The sequence below is a fragment of the Sander lucioperca genome, chromosome 20, assembly GCF_008315115.2.
Source record: "Sander lucioperca isolate FBNREF2018 chromosome 20, SLUC_FBN_1.2, whole genome shotgun sequence".
NCBI classification, from domain to species: Eukaryota; Metazoa; Chordata; class Actinopteri; order Perciformes; family Percidae; genus Sander; species Sander lucioperca.
In genome coordinates, this window is record NC_050192.1 from 4,207,627 (window position 1) to 4,231,365 (window position 23,739).

A 23,739-nucleotide genomic window follows, 5' to 3' on the forward strand; every position below is an offset into this window, starting at 1 on the left:
AAGTAAAAGTAAAATTTTCACAGTGTATAAATACTCTATTGTTGTAAGTTAAAAGCCCTGTATTCAAAATTGTACTCAAGTAAAAGTATAAAAGTATAAGCATCAAAATATACGTCCTGAAATTAAAAGTAAAACATGTAGAATCTGTGACTCATATAAAAAACAATTTGTGCTTTATTGACTAGCTCAGTGGTTCCCAAAGTGGGGTCCCCAACAAAAGGGGCATCATTTATTTTCACATAACACAATGACAGAACGTATGACTGTTTTGGTCTCATACACTTTCTGTAATAAAACATCTAACAGCAAAAACCCTATCAGAGGCAGGACCCTGGGACAAAATCTTATCAAATGTCTAATTTGTGTCATTTGGGTCCTTGATGTAAAAAAAAAAAAAAAAGTTTAGGAACCACTGAATCTATCCATCCATCCATATGAAAAAAAATCTTAACGCTATGATGTGTTAAATCCGAAGTTTATGAGTCCATGAACGCAGCTACGGTTATCGCGTTATTAGGCTTTCGTGCGAGGTTATGACGTTGAATACACGGAAACTGTTTACGTTAGTAGCGGTTGTTGGTGGTTTAGCTGTGATTCGAGCAGGCTTTTCTCAGTTTAAACGTTATTAATTGATAAGTATCGGTTGTTTTATGTTTATTGTTGCTGGTCAGAATGGGGAAGGCGGATTTTCTCTCCCCCAAGGCGATAGCCAACCGGATAAAATCCAAAGGTCTCCAGAAGTTGAGATGGTATTGTCAGATGTGTCAGAAACAATGCCGCGATGAGGTAAAAATGAGATGTTGGTTAATTCCGTCTACTTTAGCTAGTGTATTTGTTGTTGCTGTTGATAAGTTGAACTAATTTGTCTTTCCAGAATGGCTTTAAATGTCACTGCATGTCCGAGTCCCACCAGAGGCAGCTGCTGCTGGCCTCAGAGGACCCAAACAAGTTCATGGACCATTTCTCTGAGTAAGTTCCCTCATGGCGCAGAATCAGAATCCTTTATTGAGCCCTTCGAGGAAATTGTTAAATTGCAGCTACATAAATTAAATATGTTGTGTAACGTTACTACTACGGAAGCGTAATGCGTTCAAGAGAGAGAAACATATTCGCACGCATATTCGTTTTTTTCTGAATCAGAATCAGTTTGTATTGGCCAAGTATACTTATATACACAAGGAATCTGACTTCGGTAGGTGTTAACTCACTATACATAGACAAATAGTAAAATAGACACATACTGTACAATAGAGATAACAATATACAGGCACATATCAACATAATATACAAACATACAAATAAGACATAATATCAAGACAAGTATACATGGAGTGGGATGTAGACTGCCAAAAGTAATAGTGTAAAGTAGTGTGCAAGATGCATATTGGAATGATAAGTATGTAATGTGTAGAGAGTGGGTGAGTGGCCAAAGTGGGGATGACCCCACTTATCCGCAGAGAGAATTGATGGGAATTGTCTTAGAAATAAATTCTGAGATAATTATCTCGTTAAACCACGATTATCTCATCAATTATCGTTAATTTTAGCTAAACATATTCGCACTGTTTTTTTCTCAATTGATGGGAATTGTCTTAGAAATAAATTCTGACATAATTATCTCGGGTATACGACGTGCAGTTTAGTGTCCCAAATTCCCCTTACAAAGCCGTTTTCCGACCAAGTAGTTACAGGAACTTAGTTATAGGAAAAGTCCACTTCTAAGCAGATCTACTAACTACTCTCCCCAAAAACCGTTTTTTTCCATTTTCATTCGCACTGGCCAAGTGGCTATAGGGACTGGTAGGAGGGGTAAGGGAGTGATGTAAGCACGGCAACGGTCTATAGCGTTAAAATCAGAAAACAAATACACCAAAAAAAGTATGAACTAAATACTAAATCTAATGTATATAGCATATTTGTCATAATTTAAACAAGTCTCCTGAAGAGAAACGTATCTGTCCTTAATTAATTATGAACCTGCTTAACCACCTGTGCTACCCTAACCCTAACCTTAACCTGTCTCAAATAAGACCCTCGTCATTTGGGACACTCAGTTTTTGGAAAATAATTTGGGACACTAAACTGCACGTAAGCCTTTATGTCATTAATTCATTATTATCTCATCAATTATCGTTAATTTGAGCTGAACTACAGATGGTTGGAGTTTAATCTTGTTTCTTTCCTCCCAGTGAGTTCAAAAGCGAGTTCTTGGAGCTGCTCAGAAGACGTTTTGGTGAGTTGTGATCCCGCACAGATTATCCAGAGGGTTAGCTGTTTACTGGCAGCAAACTGTTTCAATGTGTCGTTGTTTTTCATCCGCAGGGACCAAGCGAGTGCACAACAACATTGTCTACAATGAATACATCAGCTTCAGGGAGCACGTCCACATGAACTCCACACAGTGGGAGACTCTCACAGACTTCACCAAGTGGCTGGGCAGAGAAGGTAAGCTTTCTCAACATGTGGTTCTACACAGGGTTTTTACATTATAAGGTTTAGGTTAGAGCTGGGCGATATGGAGAAAATCAAATATCCCGATATTTTGGACCAAATACCTTGATGTTATAGGGTTGACAATTGGTGCTTTCACAAAATATGCACACAATGAGATTTTTGATAAATGATCATCAGTTACGTTGATATAATGACTATGTGGGTAAAGGCAAATAATAGAACAGCTAGAACTGTCTGGTGTGTTCGGAAAATGACATCACTCTACTGTAATGCAGCCTTTAAAACCAGGAAAAGACCACACTTGTGTCATATCAGGATATTACGATATCCAAAATTTAAGACGATATCTAGCCTCATATATCGATATCAATATAATATCGATATATTGCCCAGCCATAGTTTAGGTGCAGCACCAACACCGTTTTTGGCACCACCTAAGCCGAATGAATGTAAAATCAACGTGAGCATCAAAACTAACTAAATGACATTCAGATACTCAGATCTAATAATTGTAGTTTGGTCTCCAGTGGACTTCTTTAGCAAGTATTGGCTTTAAGCATTTGAGTGTAATTTATTTACTATCTGCTTCAGCTTTTTTCCCCAACACAGATATGTTGGTTAGGATGTGAAATTGATGCTTATTTCTATTGAAAAACATCACATTTTCTGAGGGAGGACCCCTAAACCAAAACCAAATATAAGTCTTTGACAAACCCAGGGAAAACCCTGCTACATGGATTATTTCCAACGTGTAATAATTGGCTGAATGTTACTGCTAGGTCTCTGCAAGGTGGACGAGACCCCTAAAGGCTGGTACGTCCAGTACATCGACCGCGACCCGGAGACCATCCGCCGCCAAGAAGAGCAGGCGAGGAAGAAGAAGCAGGAACTGGACGACGAGGAGAAGACCGCCAGGTTCATCGAGGAGCAGGTCCGCAGAGGCCGCGACGGCAAGGAGATAGACGTGAGTACGAGACAGGACAGACTTCAGCTCCATGTAGTGAAGATCAGTAGAGACTAGGGCTGCACGATATGAGAAAAATATGCGATATGCGGGAAAAAATGTAAGATTATTTTTTAGCCATTTTAGGCCTTTGTTTATATAGGACAGCTGAAGACATGAAAGGGGAGAGAGAGGGGGAAATGACATGCGGCCGCTGCTTGTTGAGTATCACGATAACGGTATTACTTGCGATAGATAAACAAATATTAAAAATATGTTCAGTTCTGCTTTTCTGCTGCTTTCAGTATTCTTCTAAAACACAACAAATTGCTTGTTGAATTTAAAACAAATGAAAGGAAATTGTTTCCAACATTCTTTCATTAAACAAATTGAACATTGAATTGAACATAAAAGGCAGCACCTAAAAAAGGGACAGTTAACATTTTGAACGTGCAGTTTTCTGCCGATATCTTATTTCAACTAACACAAAAAACCTCTGAGTGTCTATCGCGAAATGTTGCAGCCTTTCGCGGTGTGTTCATTGCGCCAGTCGATATCGCGACGACGTTTACAAAAACAAGATATTGTGCAGCCCCAATACTGACTTGACATTTCAAAAAGTAAAATAATATTTTGTCCCTATATTTTACTCTGTAGGAAACTCCAGTTTTCACAGAGCTGAAACGCGAAAGTGAAGAAGAAAAAGGTTAGTTTTTTTTTTTTTAATTGTTTTTGTTGGTGATCATTCACATTTAACTATGCGTTTCTTTCCACTCACCCTCACGTGTTTTTTTCTGCAGTTGCTTTCAACCTGGGCGCCTCCTCATCTGTAGCCGGGCCTTCCAAATCAAGGTACAGAGGTCTTAGAACGTTGCTAATTCTTCTGCCTGATTTTCAAGCAGCTCTAATTCAATAATTTTGTCTGAAACGGTTTGTGTCTTCCTGTAGTGCTTCCCTGGGTCCTAGTGCTCTCAAAGCAGCAGCAGCATCATCCTCCTCCTCGACCAAGAGGAAAGACACCAGTTCAGACACCAGGGGGGAGAAGAAGAAGAAATCCGCTCTGGAAGAGATCATGGAGGTAGAGAAGATGATTTTTGTCTCGTCCTCTATTGGCATTTTTCCATCACATGGTACCTGCTCGACTCGACTCTACTCGCCTTTTTTGGTTTTCCATTACGAAAAAAAGTCCCTGGTACCTGCTAACAGGTACTTTTTTTAGTACCACCTCCGTCGAGGTTCCAAGCGAGCTGTGGCGATACCAAAAGCTGACGTGACAACCTGCAGACTACTGATTGGTCAGAGAGAATACTAATCATCGCCACTAATCACTGCGTCACCATTGCTAGCGACAGACATTTTTAAATAGTTTAGCCAGCTGTGTTTTTTTTTTTTTTTGCTGCCTCCAGCTTCTTTTGAAACAAAATTTGTCTTCTGGCAAACAGCCACATGCCGAGAATCAACAACAACACACCTTCGACGTTCTGTGTGTGTGTGTGTGTGTGTCGAGTTAGGTCACGGCAGTTTCCTGCGGTGTCGCTATGACGACCAGCCACGGTCGCCTCACGCATGAGGCGGTACTAAATCTGCAATGGAAAATGGAGGACGGGGCACCGCGGTCGAGCCGAGTAGAGTCGAGCAGGTACCATGTAATGTAATGGAAAAACACCATGAGTGTGTTATGCCTGCATTCAGTCGGTTTTTATTCCAGTTGCAATGCTTTCTGTTCAGATGGAGGAGAAGAAGAAGCAGTCGGTCAGAACGGATCACTGGCTGCAGCCCAACATTGTGGTCAAAGTTGTCACCAAGAGACTGGGAGAGAGGTACCACAAGAAGAAGGCTGTCATCATGGTAATAAAAAGCTTGGTATTTTTTGTCGCATGGGAGGTTATGTGCATGTGGGGATAAGAAAGAAGACCTATGTTGCTAAAAAGCTGGGGTCCTTTTTGTCGTAGGAGGTCCGAGACAAATATGGAGCCGTGGTGAAGATGATCGACTCTGGAGACAAACTGAAATTGGACCAGAATCACTTAGAGACGGTCATACCTGCGCCAGGTAAACCACCAGAACTCTAACCTTCATTAAATGTTTTTACAGATTATTGAATGCAGTAGTGTCAAACTGATCAATGGTGGAAACATCACTATGTACTTCAGCTGTACTTTTCTATCCTCATCAGCATCTTGTTGTCAAACGTCCTGCAGGTAAACAGGTTATGATCCTGAACGGTCCGTACCGAGACGCCAAGGCTCTGCTGGAGGGAATAGACGAAAAGAACTTCAGCGCTACGCTCACGCTCGACTCTGTAAGCATTTCGAGGGGCTGTTTCCACATCTGTACCTGTCGTCGGTTTATCATTGATTGGCTTATTTTGTTTCTGGTTGGCTGACAGTTTGCCTATTAAAACTGTATAGTAGAAACATAGTCTTCGGTCAACAGCTTCACCCAAATTACAAAAAGCATATTCTCATTTTCCTCTGGGATTGTCTTACCACGCAGATAGATTTTGGTTTTATTTTCCCTGGTTTTGACGCACAAGTCCTCTGGGATTTCTGCCTGGTTTTGTTTCGTGGTTCTTGAAGCACAAAAAAAGACATTTCAAAGATTCCAAAATAACTTTTTTTTCCGCAAACAGTGTCCCGGTGTCAGCAGTTTTCTTTGGAAAAAAAACAAACCCTCTACCAACTAAATAGTCCCTAAAATAAAAATAAATAAATGAACAGTCCCCACCTTTTACAGCGAGCTCCGTTTATTAGCCAAAGCAACAGAGACATTGTTCCTGGAGAGAGATGTTGCTGGTGAATTTTTCAAAATGTAAAATTTTCAACTAGAAGCATTTGGAGAGTGTAGACCTCCGCCAAGGCCATGCCCTATCTTGCAATGGTAATGCAGTGTGAATTTTCCCAGTCAGGAACTCATTTTTCTGCACATTCCTTTCCGACATCACATGAATGCAGCCCTATCTCGCAATGTTAACGAAAGTGAAAAATAATTCACGTACCTGCTCCGTAATTGGGATACGCTCCAAAATGTTATGGGCTTTTCCTTGGCCCATGCTACACCCTTCCACCAAGTTCCATGGAAATCAGGCCTGCAGTTTTCCGTAATCCTGCTGACAGACAGACAAACCGAGCCGAAAACCTGCCCTCCTTGGCAGAGGTAATGATATGGGCACTAAAAAAAACCCTTTAATCACCATGCACAATCTGTGGTGGTTGATACTGTATTCACTACTTTACACAAAAAGTGTAAGATACTTTAAAAAAAAAAGTACGTTTTCAGCTTTCCTCCTTTTTGTTTTATTTTAAAAGTGGCTGTGTGTGACAATACACTCCAAAAATAGAACATGGACGAAAGTATTTGCTAACACACACTACGTAGAAAATAAAATCATCTCTTTATCTACCAACAAGATCTTAGAAGTTCCATAAGCTGCATTCACTTTTATGTTGCATATTTGTTGGATCCAGTACCGATGTTGCAGCTATCATTAGTCTCATTTTCTCACGTCTTCAGGGTCAACAGAAGGGGAAGAGAGTGAACGTCGCCTACGAGGATTTCTCAAAACTGGCTTGAACGAACAACCTTCCTGTTCTAACCTCAGGCAGCCGTTTGGCTGAGGGACTCTACTGTGTCAGAGTTACTACCCCCAAGATTCACCTGTACATATACACACCCCCACAGTGCATTACCAGCGAGTCATCACAGAGAAACCCAGAACAATGTGTTCAATTAGTTTTTTTATTTTGTAATAATAATCAAGTTGATCTTAACATTGCAGATGTACATTTTGTCCAAATAAACTCAACAGAAAAAAGTGACTTCTAGTGTTTTTTGGAAAGTAATTGGGAACGAAGCATTTTATAATTTTAAAATCAGGAAAGGTAGATGTACACGAAGTTCCCCTCTTTCTTCTGGCTCCTGTTTTACACTCACTCTTTTAAAAAATGGGTATACTTTTCTCACTGACCCAGGGGATTGATAGCAGCACAAGGTACTTGAATGTCTCTGGCTGCTCAGAGAGCCTGCAGGAAGCTGTTGAGATTTGGGACGATATAGTCGGTGTAGTGGCCGTCGATGAAGCCCTTCCCACTGTTGTGTATGAACCAGCAGTAGATGTTTGAGCCGTGCCTCTTATCGTGCCTGTAGTCCTTCTGCCAGCCCCTAATACACACACAAACACACAAGAGGTTATGGTAAAAAGAAATGTGTTTGTTCAGAAATCAGTTCTAGTTGAGTTAAAACCTACCTGGTGACGAGTAGCTTGTTGCCCTTCACATCCATGGTGGCCTCCTTCTTCAGAGGGTCGACCCCTTCGTGCATGTCATACACGCTCACATCAGGCTCTCTGGAAAACTGCCCTGAGAGATCACAAACATTCTCAGATTCAAATCTACCAGTTAAAGAGGATCAGTGTACAGTTAGGCTGTGGTACAGCTGGTAAAGTTTTGAGCAGTTATGTCGTCCTTATCGTCAGTTGTGTCAACAAAAGTTAGGTAGAAAGTTCCTTGACAAAACAACAAAACATAAGAGAGTTTGGTGACATTGTGAAGCAGCGTGGGATCATGGGAGATGACGTCCCGGAGGTTCTGGAGTTGAGCTGCTGCTGACGTTTGCTCAGCTTGTTTCTCTGATGACTTAAGATCCAGATGTCTGGTGACTAAAATCCTTCATCCGGTTACAATATATAGTTAAATACGACCAAGCTCTAAAAAGTGTATCGTAAAAATGTGGCTTAAAACTGGATAAAAAAAGTCAATATATGGCAGCTTCTGGCAGACAAATACAACGCTGACACCATCGACGGGTGACTACATTTCTCTGCCTTGAACATTGTTGAAAACATTTTGTGTAATGAAAGTACACAATTCAGCTTAATATAGACATCTTAAATCAGAAAAGTAATTATGTTTGAAGCTGTAAGGTACTGTAACAGTAAAACCAGTGTCGATGTGCCTTAACGTGCAGTACCACTAATGGCCACTAGATGCTGGCTCCAAAAATTTAACTACATTGATGTTGGCTCAACTTAACTTGAAATAAAGTGAGTAGTTTTTCAACTTTTGGTTATGCTCTCAATAACTAATTTTTACTTTTTCTAAATGTGTGTTTTTGACTGCAATACAAATCATTGTTCTGTTTTGCGGATATTATTGTATAATTTTTTTTATTTTTTATTTTTTTTTACATTTATATATATATATAGATCCAGTAACTAACAAAAATGGCCTCCCTTTAGGAACCTCTGGGTGACTTCCTCCATGTTTTTCAACAGTCTGAGGTCTGACTGATATCACAGTAACACCCTGTAGTTGTATAGCTTACTGTGAGTATTTCACAACACCGCATAGACGTACCTATGAGTCCATGGACCAGAGGGGAGTACTGGTTGTCGTTGGGAATGTAGATACCGAGGAAGTCAACGTTGACTGGATGTTTCTTCCACACACGATGAAGTAACACCATCACCTGGATGTTGTCATTTATTATGATGGTAACATGAGAGTTCTTCACGATGGAAATCCTCACACTGAAACACAGAAACATAACAACGTGAGATAAAAATGTCTCTGATGTCAAGGCAGACGCTGTAACAAAAGGGTGTGACAGCCGCTTACCCATCCTGTGTGATTTCAGCCGTGGCCCCCCAGGTGAAGGAGTGGTTGCTCCTGCCGTCAGTCAGGGCGATGCTGTCGGTGCTGATGGTCACGCTGATTCCATCAGGCAGGTAGTAGACTGAGATGGTGCCGAAGTAGGTCTTCAGTTTGCTTTTGTGTATCCGCTTAGAGCCGATCAACTGACCGTTTACCACCACACCTTTAGGACAGGAGACAAGGTTAAAGAGGAGCATCAACCCATGGACGGTACTGAGTGGGAAGTGACAAATGAGTCAAAAGTGAAGTTCAAAATATGAAAAGTAGATATTCATTTTTGGGGTTAGAGTTAAGCTAAGTTCAAAGTTGCAGCAAATAGATCAAGTGACACATTACTGAGCAACTTTTGTCATCTGATACCCAAGTTTTTACGCTTTCTAACATTTCTTTTGCAGAGATTTGGATGAAAAGATTGATACATTCTCTCTGTGTCCGCTAAATATGAAGCTACAGCCAGGAGATGGTTAGCATACTGTAGCTGTAGCTAGCCAAAAAACGACCAGCATCTTGTAATGGCAAAATTATATGTAAGCATGATTCTTTATATTCTTGTCTTATTTCTGTTTTACTTTGTCTCACAATGCTGAAAGTGAGTTTTTCTTATTCTCACATGTTGAAAGTAAGAGCCACAAAGTCTGGGAACGTAATGTGTACGCTGAACAGATAGGGGCTACAAGGTCACCCTAAACTATCTGTTATTTCTCCCTGAATAGTTGAGACTTCTCACATAGTTGAGAAATGGGATGTCTAAACCTTGGGGCAGAAAGTGGTACCGAGGGGAAGAAGTGAAGTGGCTCCTGAAATGTCTACTACGTTTGATTGTAAGAAATGTTGAGTCATGTTTAGAAAGGGGGGCATGTCTTTCTATCTCACTGAAGATGCATATATACTGTGTGCTTTTTCTTATTCGTGGAATGCATTTTTCCACACTGGGCTGCTGTGCCTTTTGTGAAATTGTGTTACTCCTATATCCTTGCAAGTTTATAATAAAATACAAAAACCTAACTTGGTTTAGTCTTCGACTGTCTTTATTTGTTTCACTTTCCTATTTTTCAAAACCTACACCTGCTGCAAACATGAAAAGTTTCCACCACAATCTCTAAAGCTCACTAATTAACATGTTATATCTTGTTTGTTTAATCTGTACAAAAACCGTCAAATGGTTTTTAACTTTGGTTATGTGTGGGACTATTTCTTTGGTGGGGCACAGTGACGACAAGACTCCCCCTATCCCCCTCTTCTCATTTCTCAGTTTGTACATCCTTGATTCCTTTCCTCGTCTCCTTGCGTCTTTGTCCCTCCCACCTAAGATGCGAGAGACAGAGGCGAGGAGAAGACACGAGGATTCGAAGCAACAGGCATTTAACAAAATGAGACGTCCGTGCTTGGGAGCCATCATTTTAAATCAACGGCAATTAAAGGACGTGTGGCACATCTGCCCTGGTTTGTAGTATATTCCAGCTGCGTGTCACGCCTCTTTTATACGACATGGGTGCATTAAAGACTTCCGCAAAGGATGCACCTGTGCATCCCCGCTCCTCGAGATACATTTTAGTAATCGAGACATCCTTTAAGATGGCGCGCTGAGATTGATTTCCGGTTCGCAGGCAGGAGGATGGAGTAGAGAGGAGACAAGGAGACGAGGAGACACAAAATAGAGAAATGAGAAAAGCTCCAATCATTGTGGTATTAATCTTCGTATCTAACTTGCTGCAAGAAAGAAATGAGCATATTTAAAATGTCTTCAAACCCCCTTTAACAGGTTTCCTCTTTCTTCATTCCTCAGTCTTGTTTGTTCATTGCATTAAACAAATGCCTTAATAGATATGGTAATTAATAATCCATCTCTGATGTTAAAATGCTACATGTTCACCAGTGGTGGAATGTAGTTACTTTACAAATTAAGATGTAGTTTATAAAATAGATGTTTTATTATAAATTAAACTACCCCACAATATAAAGGCCCAGAGGTCCAGCTGAAATGATGAGCCGATTAAACACTTTGATTGACAGAATTGTTTGGATCGTTTCCAGTTTCTAAAATGTGAGGATTTTTCTGCATTGAGCACTTTTACTTTTAATACTTTATGTAGATTTTCCTGATAATACTTACATACTTTTACTTAAGTAACATTTCCAATGCAGGACTTTTTTACTTGTAACAGAGTAGGCCTATTTTTTTACAGTGTGGTATTAGTACTTGTACTGAAGTAAAGGATCTGAATACTTCTTCCTCCACGGATGTTCACCTTTAACATGCAGCACATGTGGCATTAAGATATTTCACACGACATTTAGTACAGTCTGGTACCTGTTCCACTGTCAGACACCAGGTTGAGAATGTGGCCGGGTGTGGAGTCGATGTTGAAGCAGACGTCCATGTTGCTTCTGGGCAGGTGGACGATGAAGTGAGGGTCGTTATCCACTGGATGAGAAACACTCGTCACACATCCAGCACTGTTCACATTTAACACTGCAACTCGAGTGGGGATTCATGATTTTATGGAAGTGATCAGAAGTGTATATATGTGTGTGTGTGTGTGTGTGTGTGTGTGTGTGTGTGTGTGTGTGTGTGTGTGTGTGTGTGTGTGTTACCTAAGTTGACCTGTTGAGGCAAGGTCGACTCCTCTGGGCCCTTCACAACCTGACTCGGGGGGGCTGGAGTGGTCATCTGGACCCAGGGTGGAGGCTGGTAGACCACATGCACCGGAGCCACACCACTGGAGCCTCCTCCCATTCCTACTCCTACATACACATGACATAGTATAAAACCCCGGAGTCATTTCATCGGCATTGTCATTACTGATTCCATTAAGACCATTAAGTTGCTTATTTTATTGTGATTTCATTTTTATGTGTTTTGGCAAACATTTGCAAAATATCTGTCAGAAACAATTTAGATCTAAAGAAATCATCCTGGTCCGATAAAGATCTACTTTAAAAAAAAAATCTAACTTTTCTTCCAAGTCTTGCTGCAAATCTGTCCTGTAAAAAAACACCATTAAAAATCAGGTTTAGGAATGAAGGGGTGCCGTCATTACAGGAGCGGGCTTGTGAGATGGCTAGGGCAGTGGCGTTTGAAAAAAATGTCATATACTCTAAACGGTTTGCCAGATTGGATGTCTTTACTAGAAAATGGGGAGAGTACCTGAGCTTTCTGGAGGGCTCCTAAGAAGCTTTGTGCTGGGGAGAGACATGTATGATGGGCTGATGGTGTTGTCATTTCTACATACATGTATGTTTATTTGGTTTATGGCTTATTGTGTATTGTGTTACGTTTACGTGTTTTGTTGAATGGTCTGGGATGTTGTAGTTTGTCTGGGTCGGTGGTGGTGGCGAAGGAGGGTGATGGGGGGAGGGGGGGGTGTTTTGTATGTTGCTAAAAAAAAAAACAATTGTTAAAAGCCTAGTTTTTTAATTAGAGATTGCTCAGAATCATTCATTTGGACAACAGAAATGTGAAGAATCGTGATGATGGGCTGATGGTGTTGTCATTTATACATATGTTAATTTGGTTTATTGTCTATTTTGTTGAATGGTCTTGAATATTATAGTTACTGTGTCATCTTTTCTTGATTTTTGTCTGGGTGGGTGACGAAGTGGCGGGGGGAGGGGATATATTCATGTTGCGAATTGTATGTTGTTTTAAAAAAAATAGAATTGTTAATCACAAAATAAAATCAGGTTTAGAAAGTAATCAACATGTAAAGGGTGTATCTTCTGTCAGGCACCTGAGCAGCAGCCATGCTTGGGGTCCTTCGGGGAGTCGGCGAGCAGCCTCTCCTTGGCGTCCTCGCTCTCCACCAGCAGAGCGGTGAGAGGAGTGACGAACTGATGCTCTACGGCCAGCGACATGATCCGCTGGGTGATCTTCCTCTTTTTGGCAGCCGTGGGAGCCAGAGACCTGCAGGAGAGCAACGCTGCAGCTGTCAAATACTGACGATGATGCAAATTACCATCACACTTCCACCAAAAACAAATGTCTCCTGATAGACATGCTGATTTACTACTGCTGCACTGATCGCCACCAACATCATTTTGTTGTGTTCATACAATGACAATAATGGGTAACACTTAACTTGAAGGTATCGACATAAGAGTGACATGACACTGTCATGAACATGAACCCTAACTCTAACCCTAATCCTAACTTAAACGTTTATGACTTGTTTATAATGTTTATGACACGTTCATGACAGTGTCATGTCACTCTTATGTAGATACCTTCAAGAAAAGTATATGATGGGCAGCAACCCACGCGTAGCGGCACAAAACGGCCTCCTTCAGGGTGTTCAGGTTTTTGTTTCTTGATTTTTGAAAACTGTTTCTCACCGTTTCCCGTTTGTGAATTCGGGACCTTTCTCACCTTTCAGAGATCAGCTGTTTGATGGTGATGTAGGCCCACATTTGTCTGGCGAAGCCCGTGAATGAGTGCTGCTGCTTGGCCAGCTCCGTGTCCAGCTCGGCGTAGTCCCCCTCTGTCTCCAGGGTGATGTCCAGCCGGGCCTGCAAGGCGAGATGGGACAGAGGACACTGGTAGTACCAGCTCCTGGCCTTAAACACTCAACGTTCTGATTGTGCGTTCATGTGAACATGTTGTAAACAGGGGTGACTGACTGGGGGTTGAAAAGGGGACTGAGTACCCAGGGCCCTCATGTGAGGAGGGCCCAAAGAAAATGCCAGAATGAATAGCTATGGCTACCGTGAGGGGCCCATAGAGAATGCATTTCTACAGGGCTCAGAATTTTGGTTGTATATGGCTTGCTGTGTGCGTTACACTCACGGCAGACGCAGTGGTGAAGCTGGTCAGGGTGTTGCTCTCAGACGGCAGCACTTTCCCGGCCACCACCAGCTCGGAGCCGCTGAAGTATTTATCGAAGCGGTTCTGGGTGACTTCTGACACCGAGTCCTCTGGGAACTGAATGGCGATCCTCCTCAGCAGAGGAGAGGAGACCTGGCTGTAAAAGGTCTGCAGGGGAATGAAGAAGATGCTGTCAATCTTTAAGAGCATCAGGAAACTAAACCCTGCTCTCCTGCATGTCATAGTGAAACATCCAAAATCAGTTTGCACTTACTTAAACACATGGAGGCAGAGACAAAGTCTAAGATTATAATGCATAAGGTGGTGTGATTTGGCTTGGTTTTAATCGATTATTTGTCAACTGATTGATTAATCTGCCATTTTTTATGAAGACAAATAAAAGTTCTCTGATTCCAACTTCTTAAATGTGAATATTTTCTAGTTTACTCTGTGACAGTTAACTGAATATATTTGAGTTGTGGACAAAACAAGACATTTGAGGACGACATCTTGGGCTTTGGGGAACACTGATCGAACATTTTTCACCATTTTCTGACATTTTATAAAACCAAGTAACTAATCAATTAATCAAGAAAATAATCGATAGATTAATCAACAATGAAAATGGTTTCCGTTTTATCATGGTTGCATGTAAGATATTTGCCTTAGTTATTACTTTTCTGCATATCACTGCATATATGCTGTGTGCATGTATTTATTTTTTTATCAATTAAAAATATAACATAGAACATATGCTGCATGGAAATAATTCTACTTTCATGAGGGAAACGTTTGTGAAAGATTTTTTGTTGTTCGAGAGGAACTGAAGACAAAGATCTGAGTGATGCTGAGTTGTTTGCTGAAGGTAACGTTGTCGTACCCGTAGCTGCTCTGCGGCATCATGGTTGGCATAGATCCTCTGAGCCATGCCCCTGTTATCTATGGCGATACGCTCCAGGAAGTCATAGTCCACGTCGAAGCCGATGCCCAGCGAGAAGAGAGAAAACTCCTCCCTCATCACCCGCTTCACATTCTTCTGGATGGTGCTCAGCTTGATCTCACCTGCAGGAATCAGCATAGCATCTTACTGACTAAAGAAACAAGACTTCCATGTTCTTTTCGCTTTTATTTCCATGCATTCCTTCTCCGTGTGGGTGGATAAGCTGCTAAACCTGACAGCAGAGTTTAATTTGGTCAACAGGGCCAACCTAAAACCCTTTTCTTTCTTTTTTTGTAACTTTATTGCAACAGTCATGCAGTAGACTAAACAAGACAGCGATAAAAAAAGCAAAAACAGACGGGAAAAAAGGAAAGAAACAAAATAAAGAACACACACACACACACACACACACACACACACAGTAGGTGGAGGGCTGCCAGAGTATTAGAGTGCAAGATCAAAGCATGCTCAGATTAAGGGCGTTGCATAGCAGCAAACACACACATCAGACATTTACAAAGTGGATTCCACACCTTCAAAAGGTATTTTTGTGAATTCCTTTTGTTAACCTAAAACCTTTTTAAGAGGAGCGTCAGTCAGTCTTACCCACAGTGGGGTCTCCATCAGACACCAGGATGATCATGGAGACGGAGCGAGGGTCGATGAGCCCCTGATTGGACGCCTTCAACAGCATCTGAACTGCTCTCATCAGTGCCTCGTTGATGTTGGTACCTGGGGTCGAAGGTCAGCAAAATATACAGTGTTTATCCTCGGTTTGTGGATGACGTAGGTGCACGTATTTGGTGGCGGGTTTAGGCGTCCTCCCTCGAGAAAATGTTTTTCAATAAAACAAATATGCAAATTCACATCATTTTGGACCAGTATTATTACCATATCTGTTGTCTCGCATTGCCAGACCTTCCTCCACAGCGCTGTGGAGGAGGGTCTGGCTAGTCCACACAGCATTCCAGGATGGGAGAAAAATGTGCTCTGGTTTATTGGCATTTCTTTAAACCAATCAAAATTGTCTTGGGGCGGCGCTAAGTGCCAAACGGAACAACGGTGCCTCTTTAAAGTGCTCATATTGTGTTATATATCTTTTTGTGCACATTATAGGTTTACAAAGTGAAAAAGCCCAAAGTCCACCTCAAAGGGACTTACCATCTGTTCACTAACTGCTCCAAACAGCTCTATTGTAGTCCAGCCTTTACTTCAGTGACGAACGTGCGTCACTTTATTACACACGTTATAATGCTCGCCTAGCTGCTAGCATGGCACTCCCTCATACTCTGCAACTGACAAGCTAGCAGTACTTACTGCGCATGTGCGACTCCCAACAAAGATGGAACAGAAGTGAGATGTCTCACTCTGTAGCTAAAACAGAGAGCTCAACACACAGGGTGACAAGAGGAGCTGCAGCAATGTGCAGTACAACAAAAATATTTATAAACCACATAAATCTATTCTGGTACAACCTCTAAATACAATTATGAACCTGAAAATGAGCATAATATGGGCACTTAAAAATAGCATCGGAAAGGAACTTGTTTTGGTGGAACGTGTGTACGTTCAAAAGTTGTTTTAGTCGTGAAACAGAAAACTTAGATTGGACAGATAGTCCAGCTAGCTGTCTGGATTTACCCTGCAGAGATCTGAGGAGCAGTTAACCATAGTCCTCAGAAATCCACTAGAGTTTAAAATGCCAACACAATGAAAGCGGAAGGTAACGGACATCTTGCCAAAATGAGGGACATCCGGCGGAATGTCCAGCGGTACCTGAACAATCCCGGAAATGAAACGTCGTCGATATAGACTACCATATCTGTGTCTTAATTAATATTATTATTAAGTTAGTTTTAATGCTCACATTGATTTTACATTCATTCAGCTTAGGTGCTGCCCAAAACGGCTTGGGTGCTGCGCCGAAGCCTTATAATGGCAGGGGCAACCTTGATATAGTCATTAACAGTTCATGTTTAGCAGGTTAATTAGAGCAATCAAAATGTTATAATAAAGAATAATATTCTCTCATACCTCCGCTGGGTTTGATGTTCTGGATGTATTTCTTGGCATCTGCGACCTGAATGGAGGAGCCGGCGACCAGCTCCTCGCTCCAGCAACGCACATTGTGGTTGAAGTCGATGATGCTGAAGTGATCATCTATGGTCAGGTCATCCAAAATAGCCTGCATGGCCTCCACTGTCTGTGAGAGAAGTTTGGGTTTAAATAGGTTAGGCATTGACCTCAAGTAGTTAAGGTTAGGATAGCCGACTGGTCAGGGGATAGGACCTGAACAAATCGGGTTCCGTTACCTTTGGTAAGCATGGGCGCCTGGCCAATAGTAGCTTGTCAGTGCTATTGAAGGGCGGGTCTTGCCTAGAAGTTGAGTGGGTTCCATAATAACGCATCAAAGTGCCCAAATCTCAATGTAAACAAACTACTTAAAAGAGAAGAAAAAAAAGATAAATAACGTGAAGAACACCCTGAAGAAGGCCGTCTGTGCCATTTTGCTTGGGTTGTTGCCCTGTTCTATTTTTAATGTACTAGAATGTTGATATGAAATAGCCATTTAAATAAAGGCTTTTTAAATTTTTTGCAAGAAGGGTGCTCCACTTCCAAAGAGCACCTTCGTGATTTGTTTGAACTTCCGAGCGCTCCAGACTTTTCTTCTTCTAAAGCAAACCACTTACTTGCTTCATCTTGACTCCCCACATGGATCCACTGACGTCAATGACAAACACGATGTTTTTAGGAAGAGGCGAGAGGTTGGAAGGAGCGAAGAATTGGACGAAGTGGCCGTCTGAGACCTGGAGGAAACAGTGAAAGCTTTAGTGATCATCTCCAAACTGTTTTTAGCTGTATGTCATATTGAACAAGTTTGTTAATGAGGATTTAAACCGTATTGGATGAGTGTGTGATACCTGTAGTTCACCGGCGTTGCTGTCCCTGGTCACATCATACTTGACAGTAAAGACACCATCTATTGCGCTTCCGGTGCAGTTGTCACACTTTCTCTGCTGCTGGAGGTTGGGCTTGAAGACAACATGAGCCTGGAGACACGGACACAGGGCATGGTACAACTGGTTAGATATTCAGGTGCCTAAACTTTAAATTTAAAATATGTTTACCTTTTTTTAACAGCTATTTTTGTATCTTAAAGGTAAAGTAAGTGATGTTAATCCAATACGCAGCCCTGGCTGTGTAAATGGGAAAACAAACAGAAAGGAGTGGACGAGCCACAAAACACTATTTCAGCCAATCGGCAACAGGCGGCAACAGTTGATGGTAGGGGCGGGAGGGGGGGTGAGGCAGCATTTGAATGTGCCGGCCAGTAGTTATCTGTCCGTGAATCTGGGTGGTGGAGCTTATGAAGGGGGGGCAGTTGAGCTGAGTTCAAATATGAACAATCTTCAATCACTTCCTGCACCTTTAATGTGCGAGTATGTGAGTGTGTGTTTGAGCAGAGTGAATGGGGACAGTTTTCTTTTATGAGAGACAGGAAATGCTTGCAATAACAATGAAGGCATTAATGCATTCATTTATTTGAGTGCGGAGATTCCTTCTCGACTTTTAGGATATACGGTACATCTGTGTTAAATATTCTAAATGCAAGTAAGTAGACCGTGTATAGGAATATTAGGTGGACTTTGCCTTTAGAATAAATACAACAGGATGGCATGATACCTTTAAATGTCTGACTCATTCAGGATTTTGCTCAATTTGTGCAAATCTCTGAAATGCACAGAAAGGATTCAGGTTCCCGTCCAAAAATCATGTCACAGCTACATTTGTACCTTTATGCAGATCCAGATTTCTCAATTCTAATTTCTGAACATTTTCTATACATCACTAAAACAAGAGAGAGAATTGGTACTGGCTCCCTGGGTGTTTTCCGGTCTTACCTTCTCTTTGGATGATGTAACTTTGATCATCCCTGCAAACTGCTCTCCAAGGCTGTTTGGTGTTTGTACCATGGAAATTCCCTTCGGCTCAAAGATGTACACATCCACCTGAAGAGAAACCGGGTCAGTGACGATTGCAGAAACACATACTCTGTGGCTTTCAAGACCATTTCAAATGGAGGGGCCACATGCGATTTTAGGGGTAACAAATATTAAGCACAAGTGTTACATACCACCAACCCTCCATAGGTTTGGTTTTACAAAAGACTAATGCTACACATATAACAATAAATACAAGAATACTCATTCAGTGTTAACCTACATTTTATTTATCACTGCACATGAATAATATGGTTAAAAATGTATGAAAATATTTGCCAAAGTTAGTGTGTGTGGGGCAGATGGGGGTTGAGGCTTAATATGAAGGGGGCACTGGCCACCCTTTGGTGCCCTTCCCCCCTCTAGAACCGCTACTGCACATTCTGTCCAGACACGCAAAAATCCTCACCTGGAACTGTGGCACCAGCCTCCCGGGCTGCAGGTACAGGGAGTGCTCATAGAAACCCAGCTTCCTGTGCATCATCTCCTGGTAGTGGAGCTCAAACTCAATGTTACTGCCGGGAGGAACATGGACTTCTGTCTTAAACGTCTCCATGTCCTGGGAATTCGCCCTGTAAAGCAGAACCATTTCAGTCTGTGTGAAGCTGTTGAGCTCTACGGAGGTTTGAACCCCAAGACGCTGGTCCAGTACCTGACAATTCCCGCCGCCTTGCCTCTGGCTCTGGCCTGGGCATACAGGTTCCTGGCCACTGTCTTCTCCTTCACTGAGCCCACAAATGTGATCCCATTCACATTCCTGCAACACAAACAGTGAAAAGTTAAAGAGCCCCTATTATGCTTTTTTGGATTTTTCCTGTCTTTTAGTGTTTTATATAGTTTTTTGTATATGTAATCGATGTATAATGTACAATTAAACACATTTCACTCCAAATAACTTTCTCTCCCACAGACAGCCCTTTTTCATAACGGCTCACCCACATTCCTGTTTAAAATTCCTTTTGGCTCTTTAAAACTCTACAAGCTCTCTTTAAAGTGCTGTTTGGACTGTGTGAAACTGGGCTCACATGGTGAAGTTGGTGATGAAAGCTCGTTTGGGGATCTGGACGTTGAAGCCGATGCTCTGGGCTTTGGAGCCCGAATTGACCACCGAGCTCCTGACGGTGGTGTGGGCGAAACGCGACGTGATGCGGCTCTCCACCTTGTAGCTCTTGACGGTGATGTCATCTCCACGGATGGCCTGTGCAGGCAATGACAGAATAAGTGACGGGGGATATTAAGCAGACAAAAGGGGGATCGAGGTGTCGAGAGCTCAGCAGTTAAAACGATAAAGTTTTCTGATTTTAAGGATTTTTCTTTCTGAGAATTCTCCCCTTTTTCTGAACTGGACCTCTGTTTATTTTGAACTTTGTGCCATACTTTTTCTCATCTATCTTCAATATTTAAGAGTTTTCTCTCACTTATTTCCTACTGTGTACCACAAACTAAAGATCTTAAAGGTATAGTTTGGATTTTTTGAAGTGGGGTTGTTTGAGCTACTTCTCCATAGTCAGTGTATTAGCTACAGTAGATGGCGGTCGGCACGGCCCCAGTTTGGAGAAGCAGGCAAGACTACCGACATGGAAGCTAAGCAACGTCCTGCTGTGGACGGGGGCAGCAGCTACACGGATTTGAGATACCTAAAAAAAAATTATATCAGTTTAAGGGTTAGGAACTAACAAAACTAACAAACAAACTAACCGATCGAGGCAGCAGTAGACCAGCAACTCCCGTGTTCTGCGAGGTAAAATGACTTCAGTTATCCCTCTAAAGGGCTATCTGACAGCAAGGTAAAGCGGCGAAGATATTCTTAATATAGAATTCCTCCTTAAATATTCCCTTAGGTTTGCTGAAATTTAGAAAACCTCATAACAATGACTAAAAATATGACGTTTGGAACAGTTTTCCTAAGCCTAAGCCTACGACTTAAGATGTCCTGTGCACAATCTTTTTACACACTTCCTCTAAATGTGATTAAAAAAATAAATAATAATAATGTAGCTGAGTTCACAAGACCGTCCCACTGATTTGATTTCTTAGGAAGAGACAGACAAACAGACAGACAGACAAATGAGAGCAGGATTAGTGCAGAACAAAGTCAATAACCCGTCAGTCACGGGAATCTCTTCAAACAGCAGCATATTGACTATTTGATAAGGTTAAACTCTGTCACAGTGGAGAGGGCGGGAGTCATACCTCAAAGTCTTCCTGCTCCTCGCTGGTCAATATCGCTCTCTGAAACACACAAACACATCAGCTTCATACTGTCTTAATCTACTCTCTAGGAGAGGATTATAATTCACAAACTGTGGTTATTAAAACACAGACGACACAGGATTACCAGAAGGATCAGAGTAGGTTTGTTTGTGATTTTGTGTAATTAAATAAGATACTGTACACCCGATGGGTCGATGATTGCAGTTATTGCAACATCAAGGAGAAAAGCAAACCCACAATTCAGGGTCTGTATTCTACAATTAGACAAGTCTGTAAATAAAAGAAGTCAGGTTGTGTGGTAGAAGATCTCACCTTGTGTCTCTCCCGATATTCCCGTATATCTGACTGGTGGCAGAAAGAAAATTAGAATGAAAATCTGTATTTCTTTTTCTGCAATGATTTAAGAAAAATGTGTATTTGTCATGTGGCTTAACTCACATTTAGACAGACATCAGAGATAATAAAAAGCATTGACATGTCAGCAGTAGAAGAGTGATATTTTAAGTGAGTTTTAAGGGTCACAATTCAGGGCAAGCACTTTTCCAAAAAACGAATATACAGAAGAAAGAAAGTTTGTCATAATAATAATAATAATCCATCATGCAGAATTTGCCCGTTAAGAAGAATAAGACATACATTTCGTATTTTTTCTGCAGTTCGGAGAGTAGACAAATTTCAGAGATAACAAAGGTCAAAGGTCAGGTGCAAGAATTTAGATTTCATTATAACATTTCACCTATACACAAAAAAGCTCTCAAATGATATAACTGTACTGCTCTTGCAATACTTGAGAATAAAAAATATACTTTTCCCCTTTAAATTGGTTCTCAATTTCACTTTTTTTGTTTTAATTCATGCGAAAATCATAAAATCCCATAAAAATTATGTTGAAAAAATGAAAGTCATGTCATTGTGTCAGAGATAAAAAAAATAAGGCCAACAACCACCAACGGATGCACAATCTATTAATGCACATAAGAATAAAAAATTTATATTTTATCTTTCTTTCAGTTCATAAATCACAACCAATTTGATCCTTACTTTGATTTAAGATTGATATCAGTCTAAATAGTGGTTTAAACTCTATCCTGTGAATTAAAAACCTTCTCCCAGTCCCCGCTAAAACCCTCCAACTCACCGTCTCTTCCTCCCATTCTCCATCGATCACAAACTCAAAGCAGCGGCCCTGTTGGAGGAGCAGGAGCCCCGGAAGCAGCAGCAGCAGACGCCTCATGTTTCCAGGCCTGTGGGCTCAAACACACATAACCTCACACACACATATATATATATATATATATATATAAATATATATATATATGAACATAAACAGACCGTTCTTCTGCAGAAGGCCTCGCGGAGACACAGCTGAGCTTAAAACTGAAGGTTAAAATCCACTGAACTGATTGACTCCCAGCCCCAGTCAATATTTGTGTTTCATGTAAGCCAAGAGAGAAGAGAAGGAAACTTTGAAACTCGACCTGCAGTGTGGGCAGGGTAAATACATGGGACAGATTTGACTCAATCTTAGATTACACAGATTTCACATCAGACTGATTGTTCTAAGGTCTGGGACTTTGATATAACAGTCACAAATGGGGCATATTTGTCCAAATATCATTCTGATGTGTAGCTTTTCAAACAATATAAAGACACAATGATGAACATTTTCATGGCACGTATCCCTATTTTACATGAGAAAGATGTAATGTTGCATCATGCCCACAAGATGGCACCAAAGTAGACCTTACTGCTGAAGCCTTTACCGCTCCATATTCACATTGTAATGCTAAAAGTGGATTTTTTTTTTTATTGTCAGTTTGATTTTGACTAAATGCTTGATTTTTAGGGAAATAATGAAATGTGTGTTTGTTTGTTTTTTACAATATAACTTAAAAAACTATCATGTAAATGCTAAGTGTGATAAAGAAAATAAAGATAAACCATAGTGAAGCAAGAGGCAACGACCGATTATAACTCCCTAAAACACTGAAAGATTATTTAGAGTCCTAATTTAGAGGCGTTTCAGTGACATTTTGTTCTTCTAATTAAATTAATGAACAACCTTAAAAGTATTTAATTTTTTTTTTCGTTTATTAGGGTGTATCATACGAAGTTTAAAATAATAGTAGTTATATGTGAACTTTGCAAATGTATATTATTTATTATGGAACAAAGGTCAGATTTCAGGCAGCTGATGGAAGGTCATAATAAATATTAATAATAGCATGCTGCCTTTAAGTGCTCCGTGTAAACTCCAGCTTCTGTGTTGTGTTTACAGTACTGTATGTAGAAGAAGCATAGGCTACTTCTTCTGCAGAATGATCTCTTCAACGTTACCAAAATCCGAAATGAAGGTTATTTAGAGTAACACTTCTTCTATGAGCACATCCTTCTAACAGGCTCTATAGACTTGTCCACCCTCCCTATATATGTCCATACACCTAAAGAAATTGTCACCCCATCTCTGCCTCTACTGTCAACTAGGTCTACAAATAAAAGAATGCATAAAAACTATATTTCAAAAAAGACATTAACAACTAACTAATTATCACACAGAATGTCAAACATGGGGTCATTTTAAAATATACGAGGGACTAAAAAAAGTTCATGTCAGCCACCTAGTGGTGGTTACAAGTAGCACATGCACATGGGGGAGACTTTCCTTTCAAAGCCGTATTCCTCTTTTTGTGTCAAATCTGATTAAATGGTGTGAATAACATACAAGTGATGAACAC

At 41.0% G+C, this 23,739-nt stretch overlaps 2 protein-coding genes across 2 annotated transcripts; one reads left to right on the forward strand and one right to left on the reverse strand.

Annotated features, from left to right (window-relative positions):
• The first annotated feature begins 522 nt into the window (after window positions 1-522).
• kin (Kin17 DNA and RNA binding protein) lies at window positions 523-7,215 on the forward strand. The gene is made up of 12 exons (XM_031300351.2): window positions 523-786; window positions 875-969; window positions 2,190-2,233; window positions 2,323-2,445; window positions 3,234-3,418; window positions 4,055-4,103; window positions 4,198-4,249; window positions 4,346-4,475; window positions 5,126-5,245; window positions 5,350-5,449; window positions 5,599-5,699; window positions 6,911-7,215. The coding sequence occupies exons 1-12, from the start codon at window positions 673-675 to the stop codon at window positions 6,968-6,970; spliced, it is 1,173 nt and encodes a 390-aa protein (XP_031156211.1). The 5' UTR covers window positions 523-672; the 3' UTR covers window positions 6,971-7,215.
• itih2 (inter-alpha-trypsin inhibitor heavy chain 2) lies at window positions 7,122-22,432 on the reverse strand. Its single transcript, XM_031300350.2, has 22 exons — window positions 22,337-22,432; window positions 22,143-22,248; window positions 21,317-21,349; window positions 20,984-21,022; window positions 19,816-19,988; window positions 19,443-19,547; window positions 19,200-19,362; window positions 18,692-18,799; window positions 17,711-17,839; window positions 17,480-17,596; window positions 16,824-16,992; window positions 15,396-15,521; window positions 14,730-14,911; window positions 13,832-14,017; window positions 13,415-13,554; window positions 12,780-12,952; window positions 11,644-11,793; window positions 11,360-11,473; window positions 9,013-9,211; window positions 8,752-8,924; window positions 7,644-7,755; window positions 7,122-7,558 (listed from the first exon to the last, which is right to left on the reverse strand). Exons 2-22 carry the CDS (start codon window positions 22,236-22,238, stop codon window positions 7,411-7,413), a joined length of 2,835 nt encoding a protein of 944 aa, XP_031156210.1. The 5' UTR covers window positions 22,239-22,248; window positions 22,337-22,432; the 3' UTR covers window positions 7,122-7,410.
• Window positions 22,433-23,739: the final 1,307 nt, after the last annotated feature.

Coding starts and splice junctions, on each gene's coding strand:
- kin (XM_031300351.2), top strand. CDS start 673: ATGGGGAAGGCGGATTTTCTCTCCCCCAAGGCGATAGCCAACCGGATA. Junction 2,446..3,233: donor CAAGTGGCTGGGCAGAGAAG/GTAAGCTTTCTC, acceptor TGTTACTGCTAG/GTCTCTGCAAGGTGGACGAG. Junction 5,246..5,349: donor AGAAGAAGGCTGTCATCATG/GTAATAAAAAGC, acceptor TTTTTGTCGTAG/GAGGTCCGAGACAAATATGG.
- itih2 (XM_031300350.2), bottom strand. CDS start 22,238: ATGAGGCGTCTGCTGCTGCTGCTTCCGGGGCTCCTGCTCCTCCAACAG. Junction 11,794..12,779: donor CAAGCATGGCTGCTGCTCAG/GTGCCTGACAGA, acceptor ATGTGTATGTAG/GAGTAGGAATGGGAGGAGGC. Junction 8,925..9,012: donor GCTGAAATCACACAGGATGG/GTAAGCGGCTGT, acceptor TCTGTGTTTCAG/TGTGAGGATTTCCATCGTGA.